This window comes from Vanellus vanellus, assembly GCF_965231255.1.
Source record: "Vanellus vanellus genome assembly, chromosome: 2".
Taxonomy (NCBI): domain Eukaryota; kingdom Metazoa; phylum Chordata; class Aves; order Charadriiformes; family Charadriidae; genus Vanellus; species Vanellus vanellus.
Genome location: NC_138906.1, coordinates 25,960,392 through 25,980,619, shown reverse-complemented (window position 1 = coordinate 25,980,619; position 20,228 = coordinate 25,960,392). Strand labels below are relative to the sequence as shown.

The following is a 20,228-nucleotide window of genomic DNA, read 5'->3' as shown; positions in this document are numbered from 1 at the left end:
AGTCAAGTTTGAAAGTTTTGTTCTCTACACCTGTGCCCTGAGGAGTATCTCAATGCATCAAACGGTGATGGCAATGTATCTACCCTCAAAAGCTATGTAAACTTTTTATCCAAAAATTTCTAATAACAAATATAATTATGTATTTTTCAACCCAGAAAGCACAAAATTATTCTAACTAAAGGATAGGTAAGAGTAACAATACTATGATGAGATTCAAGGTCCACATTGTCCCCAGGAGAAGCAGAATAGGCTGTTAGTAGATGTTTTGGGACAGAGAGTAAGAAACAAGGCACAGAAAGAGTAAATCCTTACTGGAAAATCCCACACAGAAGGTGGGACCCACCTCCTACCTGTTTGTTACCAGCTATTTAGGGACTTTGAGCTAGAGTTTATTAAGTATGATAATCTGGATGCAAACATAACTGATTAGCCAATCTTGATTTATATCAGCATTCGCACTAGCTAAATGCCAATATCCAATCATTGAAATGACACATAGCACTGGTTGTAATACGTAGCTCTGATAAACAAGTAAATCAAATAATTCTTAAATGACTGTTCAATATGAATACAAATCACATATTTGCTTAGATAACTATTTTGCTTAGATTACTAATCACCTGACTGCAACTAACTGTTGAAAAAAAGACATTCTTAGTGTTGGATCTTTGTGTTCATGCTCCTATCCGCTGCTGTGCAGCCATTTGACACTGTTTGCAGTTAACAGAATAGAACAGACTATTTCAGTTGGAAGGGACCTACAACAATCATTGAGTCCAACTGCCTGACCAATTCGGGCTGACCAAGTTAAAGCATGTTATTAAAGGCATTGTCCAAATGCCTCGTAAACACTGACAGGCTTGGGGCAACGACCTCCTCTCTAGGAAGCCTGTTCCAGTGTTTGACCACCCTCTCAGTAAATAAATGTCCAGTCTAAACCTCCCCTGGCGCAGCTTTGAACCATTCCCACGTGTATAAATAATAATAAATGCATTTATTCTAGAAACATACCTTGCTTTTAAAACTGCTTAATGACTTTTCTAAACAAAGGCTGAAAGATTTTCTTTTCTTAAGTCAATACACAGCCAAAGACCAAACAAATGCATCTGCATACAGTGCAAAGAAAAGTTAAAGTGAAGAACCTACTAACCACAGGCTAAGGAACAGCTATGCAGCCCAGTCTGTGTGGTAACCAGCAGCAAGAACAAGGCTCTATTCAGTTAAGTTTGTAATTGCTTATGGTGTTACTCGTTAAAGGCTTATAATACTTCTTTTCTGCTCGAGACAGACATATGTGCGGGGGAATATAAACAAACCCATAGACAGTTAGCCAAATTCACACCACAGGATCAAAAATACTTCTTGCATTTATTTAATCGTTTCAGAAGGAGAATTCCTTATATACTTTAATTTCCTCAGGAATTTTAATTAGATTGAAAAAAAGAATGAAGGAATGGAGTTCAAGGGCTATTTTTCATAGCAACAACTATTCAAGATGTAGCCTCCCCTATTATACCTTCTCAAGAAAGCTGTTTTTTATGGCTCATGCATTTTTAATTTGATAAAGCCGCTATGTTCTGTTCTCCCGTTTGATTTGACTGCTGAGTCTTCTCATAAATGCTCATTTCCTAGCAGCTACAGCACAATGAACAGAAAAGCAAACCACCGTTCATCTGAACAAAGACACTCCCACACAGTGGAGTATCTATGTCTGGGAGCTGTGCTGTAGAAAAACACATGCCCACGGTTATTCAAAGATTCCACTTCAGCCGCAGTGCAATGTGCTGGCAGGCATGAATAGCTTTTCTTCTACCTTGTTTATTCAAGAACTATAATCTACTACAGCCTGCTTTTAAGTATTTGATATCCTAGACCGAGGAGATTAAATAAGCTCGATGCCAAATGAGAAACTTTGGCCTCGGTGTTGATTTTTTGTAAACTTATGAAACCAAAATCTGAAGGTCTTGTCCTTAGAGACTAAAAGGCCTTTGCTCTATGATTTTATATTTATTGTGCTAGCAAAGTCAATCCTATCTCTGACAGGAACTGATTTCTTGATAGGTTCTCTCCCGCCTGGAGTGCACTTGAAAACAAACCACCCATCTCTCTAATTTCCATACTGGTCCTCATGTAATTAATCAAAAATACAATCTAAACTGACTTCCTTTCCAAGTGCATTATTGCAATTTAGTCACTTGTAGGAGCAAAATATAAAGAGAGAGAGGACTGTATTTTACATCTTGTTTAAGAAGAACCTTTCATACTGGGAAGGTGGAAGATGGGCTACAATAATACAGCGTTTAAATAAGTAAATATGCACAGGGGTGCACACAGAGAGCAAGCACAGGGGTGTGCTCTCATTTCTCATGCCTCCAGTGAAAGAGGTCATGACCCTTTAGACTTTAACCCCATCACTTCTAATTTTTCAGCTTGGTTCTCAGAAGAGAAATTTAACCCATCTGGTTTTCGATTTTATGAGGTCATGAGCCATGAAAGAAAATATAGCTTTAAGAAAATGGAGATATATAATCTTCCCTCAGTGGATGAGAGTAGATTACGCAGATGCTTCTGTAAGGTCAGGACAAACTTACAAGAGAAAACAAATCCTCTCCACAATATTACACATTCATACGTCTACTAATGGACATTTCTTTTTGGTTGTACTTATATATCTCTAGTTTCTCTCTCAAAATAATACAGAATGGTCAACCTTAAATTCCCACCAATACAAAGCTGGGAAAATCCTGCCTTTGATGTCATCGCTGGGATATTCAGCCTACTGCCGCCATGAGGCAGTAACTTCATCAGAACTGATGGTCACATCTCCTACCACAGCAGGGCAACAACAAATGTCCCACCCTTTCCTCAGCTCTGTAGCAACATCAGGCAATACAACCAGAGAGAAGTCAACCTATGTCTGAGCTGGACATTTCATTGATCGGTTCACACCTGCTGCAGCAAGGCATTTAACAGTGCTGGGGAAAGGTGGTTTTCTTATTTTCTTAAAAACACAGCTGAAAAGTTTGCAGCCTCCTTCTCCTGAGCCACAAAAGCCACAGACCTTCAGCAACATCCCCCCTCCCCCCCCCCCCCAACCTCCACACCATATGAAACATTTTACATACAAAAGAGTTTGTAAGATCATCTACTTAGTTTTCGGTATCCACCAAAGCTAGAGCACCATCATTCCAGTCTCTTGAAGGATTTACAATATGGGGATACTTGGAAGTCAGACAAGTTCATAGTGTTTTATACGCATAAGTCATACAGCAAAACTAATATCAAACAGCACAACACCTTCAACAGAGGACTAAGTCATATTTCACTACAAAAACACAATGATTCACCTATTACATGTATTTAAGAGATGAAATCTCGCAGTAAAATGCAACATGCAGGAATGCTTTTTTTAAGCTTATCTTTAAAAGACTTCTGGCATCTTCCAAGTTTTGAAAAACAGCAACAGAAAATGGGATGTAAAACCATATAATAATTGTTTCTAATACTATTTCTCTAATTGCCTTACAATCCAAAGGCCAATCAAGTTCTCATGGACTGTATCCACCTGAAGTCCTGTTCCCTTCTCCAGCATAGCTAATACACACTGAGCTGTTAATTGCAGTAATGCTAATTAAAAGACAAAAAACCACGACTACATTAACAGTGAAATTGCCAATTAGCACATAAGGCTCCCTCATTACTGCTGCTGCATGAAATGTGAAGCCACGATGTGGACAGCCGTCATAAAAATAAAAGACATTTCAAAGCCGATAGGTGACATTTTCAGCTTACTTCAGAAGTTCTGCTGGAATCAGTAGCTGAGAAGTTGACTTACAGAAAAGAAAAATTCCTACAACATTTTGTAAAAACCTCTAAAGAAAAATATTGCCATTTTCCACATCTGCATTCACAATGGTTTTCAGAGGAGAGTACTCGCCCCAGTGTAGCCACTAGTAAGTATTAAAAAAAAAAAAAAATATTAAAATAAGGCAAAAAAGTCTAACCTTTCAGTGGACAATCTCCCCTGGCTTTATACTCCACATAAGGTTTCCCCACAAGGGATTAATGGATAATGAAAGCGGTCCAGGTGATCCTAGTTTCCTTTATTCTTTAGAAGGCATATTTATTCTTGTGTCCTTCAGTATCTTTAAATGACCATTTTATGAAAGTTAATCCAGATATCCACAACCCTAGAGCTGCTTCCATAAAGTGACTGTACTCTTCATATAGTCTGTATTTCCTCAGGTGTCTATTTTATTGTTTTATTCTTTATTATTTTTTAAAGGTTTTGAATTCTAATTCAGATGTCTCATGGTAAATAAAATTGAAATACTTTCAACATTATCTTCCTGGTGAGAACTGAAGTATATATTTATTTTTCACTTGCTCCCTTTTAATCAAGCATTTTGTTGACCATAATCAATTTCTTTGCTCAGGAGAAAAATGTGCAATTATCTACAATGAAGAAGGTGTGTCTAAGGAATAGGGTGGGGGGAAGAGAAATCAATGGAACCATCTGTCTGACATTCCTACAACATTATAAGAGACTTGTAATTAACTGCTTGCCTACCAAAGTCTGCCAGCTTTAACTCCCCCGTGTCACTGATCAGAAGATTCTGTGGTTTCAGGTCCCTGTGCAAAATGTAACGCTGGTGGATGTAAGACAGTCCTCGCAGCAACTGAAATAAAAATAACTGAAAAAGAGGGGGACAAAAAATGACCTCTGTTAATATTTTGCATATAACCACAGGTGATTTCTTCACAATATGCAGGGTGCTTGCATATTGTGGTAACATTGTGTCAGAATTCCTCCCAAACTGGTGTAATTCCCACCCAAATAGAACACAACAAAATTTCCATCTAAAAAAATATGTACTTTGCAAGGATTAACCCCAGCCTCCAAGCCCTACTGTATCATAGATTCAATTTGCCTGCTTTAAAAAGAACAAGAGCAATACAACCATGTGCAGAAGGTTCAATTTCTACCAAATCATAATTATATTCCGTTTACCCATATGGCCTTAGAGATTAGGTGGTAGCCTGAAGACAGATGTGTATCTTCACTAATTATAGGAAACAACGGTACAGGGTGGATAGGGATGGGGAGATAAGGCTGGGGGATGGGACACTGGAGCTAAAACAAAGAAGAAATAAATAATATAACAATAATGCCTGCCTATCCAATGAAATCTGCAAGTGTGATCGGTTTTCTCCTTCAAAGTTTTTTTTGATGGGATTTGCGTATGTATTTTTCATTAGGAAATAATAATTCTCAGTGAACCTAAAGATGACTTTTGAAACCTACTTATAATAGTCTTTAAGGTAAATTTAGACAGGAACCTAACTCAACCCCCTCGTTTCTTTTAACCCATCACTGGACTCTACAAATGCTTTCCCTAGAGCTAAGCATTGATATTGTGTATTTTTGTAATTTACATTTATGAACAAAAAGCTGGATGATGGAGATCTTTTGCCCTCCCCTTTTCATTTCCTCTCCCATCCTTCTCCTGCATTCTTATCGGCACCTGCTATGAAAGGCTGTTAAGTGTTACCCTTATGGATTTTGTCAATACAAAGGGTGAACAATCGTTTCCCAGGAGTTTTGAAAAATCTCTGCTAATACACAGACCCTTCCTATTGCCTGAAATATTTTAAGAAATACTAGTTTCCAAATGGGAACAGAACAAGCCTTTGCAAAGCCAAACATGGAGGATTCCAGAGTGGATATTGACCCTGTTTCTCACAGCTCAGCGGCCGATGAAACATGCTCTCTCAGAAGATGTGGAAACCACACCAAAGATTTGGGAAAAGTCAACCCGGGCACATGAGAATTTCTAATTAACTTGCAACACAAGCATCCTATTTAGTGACTGCTGAAGTGAGAAGACAATCTAAAAGGGGTTACAAAATCTGATTATAGAAGAGAATAAAGGCTGACATGAAAGAAACAGAAATGTCATGTTACTGAAGTTGAAATGAATTTAATTGCATTTCATTTTTTTTCCCTGAGTGCAGACACAATACACTGTATGTTTAGCTATTTAGCCAGGGCACAAAGAGCCGTATCAATCACCTTCTTGCCAGGGTAGAGTCTAACAATGTGCTGAGGAAACCTAAGGGCAAAATAAAGAAACAAAAGAAAGAATAGCAGGAAAGTCATAAGTAACACGCACATTCCTTTTTGAATTGTGGTTAAAACAGAACTCATGGTACACGAAAACTATTTTAATAAGGGTAGGAAGCAGAAACAGCTTTCATTACAGCCTTAAAAGATACATTAAATGTTATGAAATGACTTCAAATTTGTATTTTTTTTTAATAAAAAGATAGGGAAAATATCCAGTTTGCTAGGCTAAAACAATGGTATTTAACTTCAAACATTATTTTTAAATATGCAAAGAAATCTCAGTTATCATGTTACCATACAGAACTGTAATCTTTATAACTCAAAATACATGTATTAATGTGGGCTTTTATTTGGCTTTAATGCAAAGAATCAAGTGATTAGACATAATGGGCTAAGAAAAAAAAAACCAACAACTTCCCAGCTAAACAGAATAAACAGCTACTATTGAGGACAGCTTTGGAAGGTAGTTTTATTCTAAACTTGAGGACATGCTGTACTCATCAAGTACTTCCACAAAAGTCAGTTCACTCACTTACACTGTATCAATCGCTTCCTCCTTGGAGGAAGATCATGAAAGAGAAGGGGAAAAAGACCTCCCTGAATTCGTTACGGGGTAAGCTCAGCCATTGTTTTGTTGGTTTCTCTTTTCCTCTTCACCTTTGTTTTTCTTCAGTAATATTAAATGTGAAAAGATTTAAGAGAAAACATGAGCATAATGCCCGACAGTAGAGCCTGCAAACCACGGGCGTTTTGGGATTGCTAAGGAAGAGACAACAGTAGAAGAGGCGTTCCATTCCCGATGGTTCCCCACTCCACAAAAAGAAAAGACAAAATTAGAAAAAAATGCTTCTGATGCCTTAGGTAACACAGTCAAGTTCCCTCCCCTGTCTTTGAGGAAAGCCCTCTCCAAGAAACCTGTTCCTCTTTAAAACTATCTGCATTACCTTCACAAGGACGGAAATGAATGCTAGATGAGGTACCATCACCTCTTACCCATATACCCTGTCTGAAATCGGCACACCACCTATCGCGATCTTAACTACTCCTATTACTACTTACCACTTATTCTGATCTTACTTGATCCTTCCTCCACCTTGCTAGTTCTGATCACTGTTAAACCTCAGCCCTTCTACCGGGTGTTTTGAACAAGCAACTGAACAAGCAATTTCCCCAAGGCCAGGGGGATGGGAGCCCTGTGGACCAGAGGACAACTCTAAAAGAAGTCAATGGCAAATTCCATATGCACTTCAATGGGTCGGTTGTGAGGGTAGAAATAATACAGATTCGTGGTTCTTGAGCTTTTATGTTAGTAATTTTAATTTTTGCATGGTCATACACAAGGCTGTATAAGTGTCAAATAATTCATAATAAACAACCGAGGACATAACCGTGTACAGTTTGTAGCTTATTAGTAAGAACAGAGGTTTTGGTGATAAAATTAAAGACTCACAAAATGACAAGGGTCATTGTGATGAGAGTTGGAAAAGACAGAAAATAGGAATGGGATTTGTTTCTAGAAGTCACGTTTTCAGCAAAGCTTAACATTAGGGGGCTCAATGCTTTACATCCAGACAGAAAAAAGTTTAATACTTGTGCTTCAGGCCTTGCTTATTTATTATAGACATGAAAAAAAAAAAACTTCCACCCCCTAACTGTTACACAGCTCTCACTTTAATGAGCAACATACTTTGATGAAAAATTTTCATTGTCAGTGAGAAAAATGCATGCAGGTCAAAGCTAATTTGGGGTTTATGGACTGTGATATTAAAAGAATATTAGCAGTTCTTAAAACTTACAAGAGAAAGAAGTCAAGTCCACAAAAACATTAGCATCTACATAGTAAGGCCTGGATAGCTACTTGAGCTACACGGAACGTTTGACCAAATGCCTGTTTAAACCAATTACATTTTCTGAGAGACTTGTCAGCTGCCTGGATGAACAGCCCCGCTTTCATGGTGTTTTTCATGAGCCTGGGTGAATGTACAACCTGGACCATTACACACACACATCTAACAGCTGCAAGATGGCTCGCGTGCAGCGGCATGCTTTACTATCTCGTTGGCTTCTGAATGTCACATTGGATGAGAAGAGCTCAAGATCCCAATGAGCTTATAAGCTAAACACTGACACAGGCCATCCAAAACACATCTAACAGGTGGGAGTGATGGGAGTTAACACTTTCTGACTTAGGTTCAGAAAGCTCGGATCAGTCTAATGATAAAGGATCCTCCTCATGTACAGGTCACATGTGCAGTAGTGCTCAGATGACTCCACATAGTTGTTCTCTATTCCCAGAGATGGTAGAGAGTTTCTGGCAAAGGATACTGGGGTAAGTGAAAAGCAGAAAGAAATTTGCAGCATGCTCACAGAGATTGTCCAGAAAACGTACCATTTCCACCCAGTGTCTGCTGAGGCATCAAGGATCTGTACGACAAGACAGATGGCGCCCAAGAGAACAGACTAATGAGGCCTGGGGGGGGGCTTTTTGAAGTCAGGAACTGTTTTCCTGATGGCACAGAAGGATTTCTGAATTATTTCCTGCATTTGAGCTCCCTTACCACACATCGTACTGTGGGAATAAAGGACCTGGCCCTAGATACAGAAGTAGAAAGCTACATGGAACCTTTTAGTCTATAAGAGATGCACAAAGCTCTTGGTTCTGCACTCTCTGCAGCAAGGGACTGCAAATGGACCTGAGCTAACCTGGACCAGGAGTTCACAGCAGTTCAGAAGAGAGCTGAAAGCAAGATTGGATCGATGTGCCGGTCCTTGAGCAAGCTCATATTGCTGTATTAGCATAGTTACTTTTGAAAAGTGATACACAATGCTGCACAAGCTTTATTATCACTCATCACTGATAACACAAACGCTCCTGCTTGCTGCTTGTATCAAAGCACACCAGCTGGGTATCACGTAATCATCTGAATTCCCCTTGTGTGTATTCAGCATCAATCGATATTATATTCAGTCTTAATAGGCCATCAAATCTAAAAGTACCAGTAAAAGAAACCCAACCCAGGATACCTCACCTCATGCTTGCAACCAGTGTATTTCTCCCTATCATCCAGAGGATATTACAGGCTTCTGTGAATTATTGGCTATTTACAAAGGCAAAAGGAGGTAATAAATCCCCACAGTACTATCTCACAGCCTTGGAAATAAACACAACCAAACACAATGCTCTGTTACATTTGGGTTTACTAGAGTGTTTTGGAGTTTTACATCTACTTGTTTTAAACCATTAACATACAAAAAAATCTACCTGGTAATGTGTATTATCACAGAAGCAATGAGAAATGTCTCTGTGTGACTTCTGCTCACATGTCAAAAAGCTCATTAAGCACAACCTTTTTTTTCACTGTTGGTTTGCTGTTCTTTTTCCCTCCTCCCAGCCAGGATAATACCCATGAGATAAAACCCAACTTTTCACTTCTAACAATGTCCTGGGGAAATACTGAACTTTTTCAGTCAAAGCTTTGTAGACTCTCTTGCTTAAACTGTCAGAAGAAGAAATTCTGGGAACAAAGTGTTAACTTGAGATGAATTTGCATCCCTAGGAATAAAGGATCCTACTGAATGAAAAGTTATCAGTCATTTGAATCAGCATGATTTTATGATCATAATAAGCTTTATCTCAATAAAGGTTCTTCCACCTGACCTCCCTGGAACCAAGCAAGTTTTCTCCAAGAGAATTTTAAAATAATTCAATCCAAAACGCATTTATAAAGCCTTTAAACTTGCTTCTGTATCCCTTACATAAAAGTCTTACTAAAAACAATGTCACACAGAAATGCATACAATACAGCCATTGGGAATGCACATCACACCAGTATTTTAAAAAAAGATACAGATTTTCCCACTTATTTGCAGCAGAACTGCAAAGTAAAGGGATTGGAAAGCGTTAATTTGCTAACTTCTATTCTCTTTGATGTTCTTTTAATCATTTTTTGTCCCCTCTGGGTACGACTACAGTCATTTGCAATGAGGAAGGTGTGCTTAATTAACTGAGCGTAAAGACACTCCCTTATGATCAGTTATAGTCGTCTGCTAATGTTCAATAAGTGGAAGAAACTTTCAGTTTTTTTCTCCTGAATGGCAAAAGTAAAAATCAATTCAATTAAATCTCCTTTTCTACTTTTCACCAGTTCACTTCCATGCTGAATTAGATCAGGGTGGCTATTGGTGCCTCACCAATTTTAAAGACACTGGAAAAAGTGTTTTCTTCATCCCTACAATATTTTTATGTTTTTTGCCGTATGTGAACCATACGGATCAGACAGACAAGAAATTACACACACACGCGCTAGATATGAAAATGACATTCTTGTAGCATGAATTTTAACACACTGATAAAGATTCTGCGTTTACTGTTCACAGTTGTGCATATTATCAAATCATTACTTTAAGTGACAAGACTGACAGAGTGAAATGCTGATGCCATATTTAATGTCTGATAACTAAAGAGTCTCATTTAAATAATCAATTCTCAATGCCATGTGTAAAAGACGACCTTAATTTGGCATAACATTATTCTGTCTGCTGTACACCTGCTTGTTCGCTGAATAAGGAATGAAAAATAGCAACTTCTCAACCACATTAAACAGCATCACTTCCTCCCTAGCACATCTGAAATATTTTTTTAATTCAACTCTACATCAGCAGCATCACTAATTTCAGCGAGCAGGAGAGAGGTTTCGAAAGCATGACATCATTAGTTAGATTTGCTTCCAGTAACAACCAACAAAATTAAAAGGATCACCATAGTAGGTATTCAACTTAGGGTAAGAGAGGTTTTTTTTCCAAACTCCAGTGAGCCAATATGAGAGGTGAAACAAGACACAAAAATTCATCATACTGGATATATTATCATGGTTTAATTGCCCGATTCCTCTGTACCTAAGTCTATGGCAGTCAACTTTTTGGTCAGACACCTCTAGTTACACACAGGTGCTCACACGCCACAGCTTCCTCTACATCACATAATCACACGTTTGTCACATATGGGCGCAGGACTGGCCGTGTGATTCAACACTTGCCTCCCACAAAAAAGGGGACCACAAACCTCTCATCCGCACCACAGACCTTTATACAATCACACATGGAAAGAAAACAGAAGCACACCAGGGAGGCCTACATTGAGAACACATTGTAACCCAAAACCCAAAGTATTTTTATCATACTTTTCAGATACTACGCTTTACTGACAAGCATATGGTTTTATATCTTACTAATAGTGAATGGAGCTACTGCTTAGCAAGAGCCAGTATGCAGTGCTCTGCTACTGCCAAGTTCAAGCAGCTGCACTCAAGTGCAATAAGCCTCACGCAGCCGAGATGCAGGAGTGACCTAATCCTTCCACGTTTTGAACGCTTCCCTACCCTTTGAGCTTCAGATTATTCTAAAGCTGTAATCAGTTCAGTGATAAATATTTATGTTTACAAAAGACACCAGATGACAACTACCCTATGGCTTTGACTGAGATTATTAATTTTCACATTAGTCATTAAGTGCCAAAATTATTCATCTCACAAAAACAGATTCAACTTTAAAAACTGCAACCATTAGTTAAGGACAATGTTCACAGTACTGCAGCATGGAGAGGAATAAACGAACACCTCAAGTGATTAAGTGCCAGAGACTTCTGATAACATCAGATAACACTCACCGTATTTCAACATTTTCAATTCAACGTGAACTTCATCTTGTTTAGGAGGCCAGTATTAAAACTTCAGTTTAATAAATCCAGTATTTTTATCATATCTGATTTGAGATTTTTGTTATTTTTTTAACTTAGAGTGCTATAAAGTTGAGTGATCTCTTCTTGAGCATTTAGCACGGAAAAATGTAGCAACTTCTCATTATGTTTCAATAGTTCCTATTAATTACATTTCTTGTAAATTAGTTACAGTTTTTTGCTGAAACTTAAAAATATTTTTTACAGAGATTATTGGGCTGTCCTAGGAAACTTAATACCCAGATTTCACTCCACACTTTGCCACATACATTACACGTGACCTTGACAGTCAACTGTTTTCTCTGACTCAATATTACAGTGATAAAACACATTTTTAAAGGTTGTGGTGGGGGTAGGGCTTAGTTGCTTGAGGTTTTCCTTCAAAAATATCCATCAATTATGCATAGAAGACTGCTGTGCCTTGCTTCGTAGGAGCAAGGAAGGCTCAGAATTGAGATGGGTAAGAGCTAAAGTCTTGAAGGCTCCTGGGAGAAGGCTGAATATTCCTGTTCCCTACACGCAAAGTTCAACAAGAGGGCCTGCCTATTTCTTCTTATCACTTTTGGGCCCTGGCAAGAGCAAAGGTGCCCAGGGAGAAGAACAAATCAGAACAGCAATATTAGATGGAAAAAGAACAAACTGGAAGCTCCTTCTCCCTCTGGTCACAGTTGATGATAGGAGCCTTCCAAGTTGCCTGAAGTAAAAGATTTCAAGAGTGATTAAGAGACAGAGACGGTTTTTGCCTGGTTGACAACCCTGTTGTCACTCAGGCTGGTGTTGCCCAGATTGAAGAACGATGGGTCACAGACAAGTGTCTTTATTTTGTCAAAGATGGTTTTTTGAAGTGGAAAGCTCTTACAAATTGGTATTACCTCTAACATCGCAAATAGAGGAAAAAAGGCAGAGAGAAAAAAATGAAGATGATTTTCCCAGAAGACTACAGCCCATTCAATGCAGCATCGCTAATTAAAAAGCACATCAGCTTTCATTATTAGATTTATTTTTAAGGCAGGAATGCAAAGAAGCAATGCAGCCATGACAGATACAAGCCTGTGCTCCACTTGTTCCAGTAATAGAAGTTACAGAAAATGGACTCAACTATAAAATAAATGCATCAAAACATAAAGCTGAATTTACTGAGAATGTAATAATATGGAGTATAAGATGTAGATAAAATAGAGATGATAGTTCAAAGGTTAAAAGAAGTTAAGAACAGTTACATTTTCACAGGACATGCTGAAATGCACAAAAAAGATAAAAATTAAATTATGAATTTACAAAACAAGACAGCTGCAAACAAAGGCTCAGGAGAACCAAGAAGATAAGTCAAAAGACCAGTTGAGACGGCCCTGTACCAGAGGGAAGGGAACACAAAACAGAATGAAGATCATCATAAAAATATCACTGGCAGGGTCAGTTAACTGCTGCGACCCATTAGAGTTCCTGCTGCAGGAAGCAATCCAGATGTTTCAACTGAGAGTCCAAGAAGTATGAACTATCTCTAAAGGCAGCAACAGCTGTAGGAAAGAAAGCCAGGAGTACAGATTTCAGTAGTCCAGGCCAGCACAGGGAGAGTCAGGAGCAATTCTTGCACCTCAGTTTGCCACAGCCACTTTTTGGAGGTTGGCAAGCACCACGCAGTATCCACCTATAAACCAACTCTTAGCTCCAAGCAGTAGCTTCCAACAGAAACATAATTATACGTGGGACCATGTACTTAAGATTTATTGCTTGCCTTCGGTTTTGGAAAAACTGAGAAAGACGTCTTCAAACCCAGAGAAGAGAAGATGAGGCTGTGCCTACTAAACAGGGACTTATTAACTAATTACCTTTTCTCTCCTTGTCTCCAACTATAATACCAAACACAGTAAATTAATATATAGTTATAAATAAATGGTAGATATGCAGGCTTGTTAGTTACCAAAGATGTATACAATTGTGTATTTGGAGCTAACAGAGTTTGGAGAATCTATGGATTGGAACAACTGCTTTCTCCCAATCTCCCTTCTAGCTGATAAAGATGTTCCAAGTACGTATACACATTTATGTCACCAGAATACCTGGTTTAACATTCTCAGGGATAGGTATTTTAAAAACAACTTTAGATAATAAAACCTCAGCCTCACACACAAATTCACTGAAGGGTTTAAAATGTGCTGTTATTTGTAAGACTTGGGCCTCCATACATGAATTAGAAAATTCTGAAATCATTATGTCTGAATACACACGTACCACTAGAAATGCTAAACCTAATATTTCAGGAAGCAATATTTTTTGTTTGTTTAAGCATACTTTCCCAAGACTCCTCCAACTGCCAATTGAGACATTCTTCTTTGTAATTCCACATACTTATAATATTCTGCTTACTCCTTATTTAAAATATTTAAGTGAAAGCAAATAGCCTATTTGAAACCACAAAGAAAGGCAATGTCAAACACAACACCCAAGGGGACAGCAATATGTGTGTCCATCAAAGTAATGTGGATTTTATTCTATTTACGATTCTTCATCTAAAAGTAAGCCTGAGGGAACACACATTGTCTTTACCTTGTAAATATGGAGAAAATTCACAAATATAATTAGGCTGAAGATGTCCTACAGAAACCAAAACATAATGAAATAATGGCTTTGCTTCTGCATTCCTATAAAGTGCTGTTTTACAGGAGCTACTGTATAATATTCTTTGGAAAAAGAAAGATGTGTGATTATGTGGTTTTGTATTTATAATAACTGGCAACAAGCCAGAAAGGAATATCCATCAGTAGGCAACACTTTCCTCAGGAACAAAATTAAAAGGCAGGGGGTCTTTTGTCATACTGGGAGAGCATCAATGGCTTCATCCCACAGGTGAGCCCCAGAGAGCTGAGACTAATTTATTGCCACTGGAACGTAATTGCTCAACTGGAAGTTTTTTAAAATGGATTTAGGGATCACATAACCAGTGATTCTGAAGAAACACTGTCTAAAAGTCTTGCTAAAAGTGAAATTCCTGAAGGACCGCTAGCAGGAAGGGGCTGTCAGGGAGAGAAGGCTAATTAACATGGCTCAGCTCAGCCCTTAAAAAATCAGCTGTAGCTCCAGATAGACAACTCTGGCCAGAAACTAAACCAAAAATGGGTGGCAAAGTCTCAGAACCACAATTACATAAGCCAACAAACTGAGTATAGTGCAACAAAGCATTAAGATATTATGTAGTAACCACCTTACCTCCTCTGTAAGAAGAGAGGAGTGCAAGCTTTTAGTTTTGCATGCTGGTGAAGGTTTGGGAGTTGTTAGCATATACGACTGGGTCCCCTTCCCTCTGCAACTCCTGTCCTCCTGGAGAAATCACTCTGTTGGGCTAAGCAGGTATTTTTCATGCATAGCTTTGAGAGCAGGTTTTTCACTGAAAACCCCAGGCAGGCTGCTTCAGTTTTTAAGTGGCAGGAGCTCAAATCATCACGCTAGGTTTTAATAATTACCGCATGAATTAAGTCTAGCCTTTGTTGCTGGCCTGGCAAAAGGGTCTACTAAATAAATATAATCAATTTTCATTAATATTATTTAACAGAAAATAAAAGAATTTTAATTGTCCAATGGGATTGCTCGTCATAGAAGGGTAGTTCCATCTGCTCCAACTTCCCAATGTTTTTTCTCTTTTTTTCCAGTTTGCTTTTTATTAATAATCCATCCGGAATTGAAAAAGCTTCAACTAGCAGTACATCAGGACTCTACATGTGGCTATTCAAAAGAATATTTCTAATGTGTCCATAAGCTTCAGCGCTGTCGCTGAACACTATTGCTAGATGGTAAAGATAGCCGCAGAAATACATGCAGCAAAATTTGACAGGGAAATGATGCTGCTGTAGTTCCCTCAGCAGGTCTTGTTTTAAAAAGACAGGTATCTCAGGATTTAGAGGAGTGACGCATTAGCAAGCCCAATTATCTATGCATGCCTATCCTCCTCAAAGACAAGCTCACTGGGCCCTCATATGACCAAGAAAAACCACAGTTATGTGAATTACAACTTCTTCTCAGGGCGGAACAATTACAGCTATAATGACTACTGGATATTAGATCTTGAGTTATACAGCACTGCAGCCTTGGAGTAGGTCTTACAAATCTGAAGCAGCATGAAGAACTTTCAAAGCCAGTCTTAGCTTATCCCAAACCTCAGAGAGCTGAATGTAAAAGTACCCACACAGGGAAATGAAACACAAACCCATTGTTTTAACAAACACGCTGAGCACACGAAACTCTGCTTAGGAATCTGAGCAGCGAAGAAAGCTCAAAAGTTTTAGTGGTTGAAAAGCAGGTCCCACCTCACCCACCTTCTGCCATTTCCAAGTGCCGCGCTCACAGAGGCACTGTGGAGCTAGCACTGGGAGCAGACCCAGGGGCTTTCCCTGCCCATGCTAGTAAAATGTCTGAGTGACAGTCTTACATTACAAGAATTTCTTATTTTAGTTTGGCCAAATATGTGCAGTAAGGAAGAATTTTTCTGTTTGGTTTTTTTTTTTAGATGGCATTAGATGGCAGCCACTCTCATCTAACCTCATATGTTGTAGATGCCACTTTTTAGTGACAGAACACAGAAAATTAACATTATACAACAAGTTGATGTACAACAATGATCAGCTATTGGAAAAAAAATTATTTCCTCTTTTTAAAATATTTTCTTTTCTTAAACCAAGCAGCCATTCAGAATTCTCCAGGAAAGAGAGATTAGGTTTTTTTTCCATGAACTTTTCAATTTCAAGAAACTAAATACTGGAATAAAGCTCTCAGCATGACAAGTCAAGATTTAAACACTTCAAAAGAGGAACAACAATGGGATTGATGTCAAAGTGCGAGACAAGTGTAACAAATATCATCTGGGTGATCTATACACACACGACACATTCTGCATGTCTGATTGGCTCCTATTTGATGCTAAAATAATTTGGCTGAAATCCCAGAAAGTAACTGGATCAAGCCTCTACCAATCTATTTTTCCATTAAATCCTACTAATAAACTCCCTCCTTCCTGGGTGATGGTTCTCAGTATCTACCTTAGAAGGAAAACATTTTTAAAAAGTGAGATCAGCTGTGAAAATGCTTCATCACAATAAGTGAGCAAAAAGATTAGGGAAGATTTTATATGCTCATATAAAAAGCAGTACATTCAGCTAATATAACTCATTACAGTTGCCTCAAACTCAGTGAGCCTACAATGACTTACCTCACTGAAGATCTAGTACTGACAGCCTAAAGCATGTTTACTCACGGGTTTTAGGGGACTATTGTCTTGTCTTAAGAGCAAATGTTTGAATGGAGGGGAGGGGTTACCAACACTGTAACAGTATTTACTCGTATATTCTGGCTCTGAATCAGTTTAACAGACTTCACAATTTCTTTTGTGGGATGTTCAAAGACTTGCATTTTTAATTATTTTTTAAGAAAAAAGTATTTTAAAGTATAGTTCACATGCCAATCAGTCTCCCTTTAGCTAATAATCAGTTTCTATGAAACAACTGACATGACGTTTTACACCAAGTTACTGTTACTGTGTTTGTTTTGAATGTGTGCTCTTTTTGACTCTTACCTTCACATTTTCTGGATGAAGCCCTCCAGGGTGTTTGTCCATGTACTGACATAAATCAGTGTGCTAAAAGAAAGCCAAATGGAAAAAAGTGTATTAATATCTGTATGACTGCAGCAATAAATATCCTTCTACTTAGGAGTGGACAGAACAAAAGGAAAATAAGATTTTTCAGCCACACATGCACACACACTGGTACCTTTACACTCCATTTTATTTTAACAACCTTGGTAACTTGACTGATGAATATTCACCAAATGTAATTTTCTTTTTCCTAACATTCTGTACACAATAAATTAATTATTTGAATTTTAGTATCATTTTCTATCTCGTAAGGAGAGTATCACCACCACCGCCGTAAAGGTAATACCTGGAGGGAAGAGGAAGATGCTAAAGGGAGAAGCTCAAATGCTACTCTCATTATTCACATTAAAACACTGTCTTTTAAATATAATTTTATGCTGATTCTAGATTACGATGGGTTAATGGTTTAGAAAATACATCTGAAAGACGCTGCATATCAGAGTACTGAATGATACTTTCCAGCTCAAAAAGCAGCATATATTATGCACATATGCAGCTATTAATTACAGATACTTTAGAAAACAGCTTCACTGGAGCCTCAAAACTTTAAGGTTTTGCTTCATAGTTGCCTATATTCCCTGCAAATATACCATAAAATCTCTTCAGAAAATAAGCAGGCTTGCAATGTGTAGATTAATGTTATTTTCAATTAATAAGTATTTATTGCTTTTACTCTGGAAACACTATTTTCTCTGAATTTTTCTCTTGTAATTCTTCACTTTCGTACCAGTCAGCAGCACGCTTTCAGAGAAGTGGCATGTTGCTTCTCTGATTTGCTTGCACAATTCAGCTTCTGGAATTATGTTCAGAATAAACAAAGCAAAAATATGCACTAGATTAACCACCAACAACTCAAGAGACTGACTGTCTTCCCCATCTGGTTTCTGAACACATCTGGCAAAAATCATCCAGCATTCCTTGAAAAGCTACTTGGCAATACCTGCCTCACATACAGCCCAACTAAATATAGGCAGCTTTCAAGGTGAGAGTTTTGGACAACAGCTGCCTTCGACATAGCAGAATGGTTTCTCTGTGCAGCATTTCCAAGGCCAGGATCCATTCTCCAGTGCTCTTCTGCAGAGTTACATGGATACATAGGAAAGTTCACATCTTCTAAGACACAGAATTTGTGCTAGCCACAACTGTTCTGTATAATCTTGTTTTCTGACGTCATAAACTACGAAAACACACCCTGCATGTAGAATTAACATTACAATGCCGTAAGATGTACTGGTTGATTAGGTTGTGCACTAGCACACCTTTTTTCAGGAATTCTTACCCAGCTTCAAGAGAAGCCCTGACTGCAGTAAATCACTTGAGCCCCAGAATGAACGGTGTGAGTACCACAAAGGCAGAGGGCACGCACAAACAGGCAAAGCACATTAAATATAACACAACAGAGCTTCTTCCAAAACACAGGCTACAGCAAGCAATGCTTCAATTAATAGTTAAGACATCAGTGAATGCATTTACAAAGAAAACAAAAAACCTACACCTCTACTAGTGAATATTTACTGTCAGTAAAGTACATTTTGTGTAAAGTCTATGTTTAGCTTACAGACTTATTCCTAGTTTCTGTCAAATCTTTAACCACTTCAGGTTCATATTCCTCTTCTCCCAGTTAGTTTTCTGGGACTGTATCAATAAGCCATGCCGAAAATGGACCAGTCATCCTTCAGTATGCATCACTGCATTACCCAGTTTTGCCTTGTTTTACTGTATGAACACCAAGGAAATATGCTTGAACAAAGTCGTCTGCTAACCTTGTCAAATACTTGTTTGGAAAAACTGACAGTTTTTGAGTATTAACCCTGGCACAGGAGTCTGCCTCTGGCAAAATATCAGCTGAAACACTATTACTACAGGTGATGTCAGTCTTGTGGCTGGTGTCAAATAAGAAGTTTGGGGGATTCCCCCTGTTTTAATGGGTTATCTCTTATTGCACAGAACAGGCAGCCTGGTGAAATAACATTTTTCTCTTCTCTAACTTCAATAAAAATCTTTTGATAGTGATAGCACCTGCAGTGCTTGGGAGAAGTTTAATGAAATTTTGCTTTAGAAAGCCTGGCAGGGTGAACAGGGCAGCGCTGTCCCATCCTCATCATGGCACCTCAGGCACACCCATCACAGCCCCCCAGCATGGCATGCTCCCTCGCGTGGGCTGGCTGAAGGAAGAGGATTATCATTTCCCCACAGTTCAGTCTTACAGCCCCTGTGGGTGGCAGATAATATGAAGGTGGGAAATTTACTGACGACTTCACCTTCTACTGATTTCTGTGATTTGCAACAAGTCAGCCGACAGAACCAGACCAGAGGAAGACAGACCCAATGCAACTTCTGAAGGTCCCATCCCTGAAGCCCCAGCACCCCAGCTGCCCACTAGCTGCCCCCTTTCTATTCACCAAAAGCTTTCTAAGAACATCCTCTTCAGAGTCACGTCCCTAGGAAAAGCAATAAGTTATCTTTTTATTTCCAATATATTGTAGTGAATCGTGAGGATAACTCCATTTTCTTCCCCATATATTTCAGTTATTATTTGGATGCATTTCCTCCATACATGAACATCAACAATGATCCTATTTGTGTTATGCATCATTTGCCTCTGCTTCCTACCCCAAGGACTGGGATGACTGGTAGCCCGGTATAACCGTCTGCATCAGTAGTTCTCTCCTTCAAAAACTAATTGCTTGCATCTACCTGAAATTCAATGTAAGCAGTAATTT

At 38.5% G+C, this 20,228-nt stretch overlaps 1 protein-coding gene across 2 annotated transcripts in view; it reads right to left on the bottom strand.

The window, feature by feature from the left end:
- The window catches only part of CDK14 (cyclin dependent kinase 14), a gene marked incomplete at both ends in the record, with an annotated part of 270,287 nt that overhangs the window by 91,742 nt on the left and 158,317 nt on the right, over positions 1-20,228 (bottom strand). For both annotated transcript variants that reach the window (XM_082479618.1, XM_082479619.1), the window contains 2 exons: positions 4,571-4,694; positions 17,425-17,487. In XM_082479618.1, the coding sequence (XP_082335744.1) occupies positions 4,571-4,694; positions 17,425-17,487 (187 nt within the window). The remainder of the gene's footprint in view (positions 1-4,570; positions 4,695-17,424; positions 17,488-20,228) is intronic.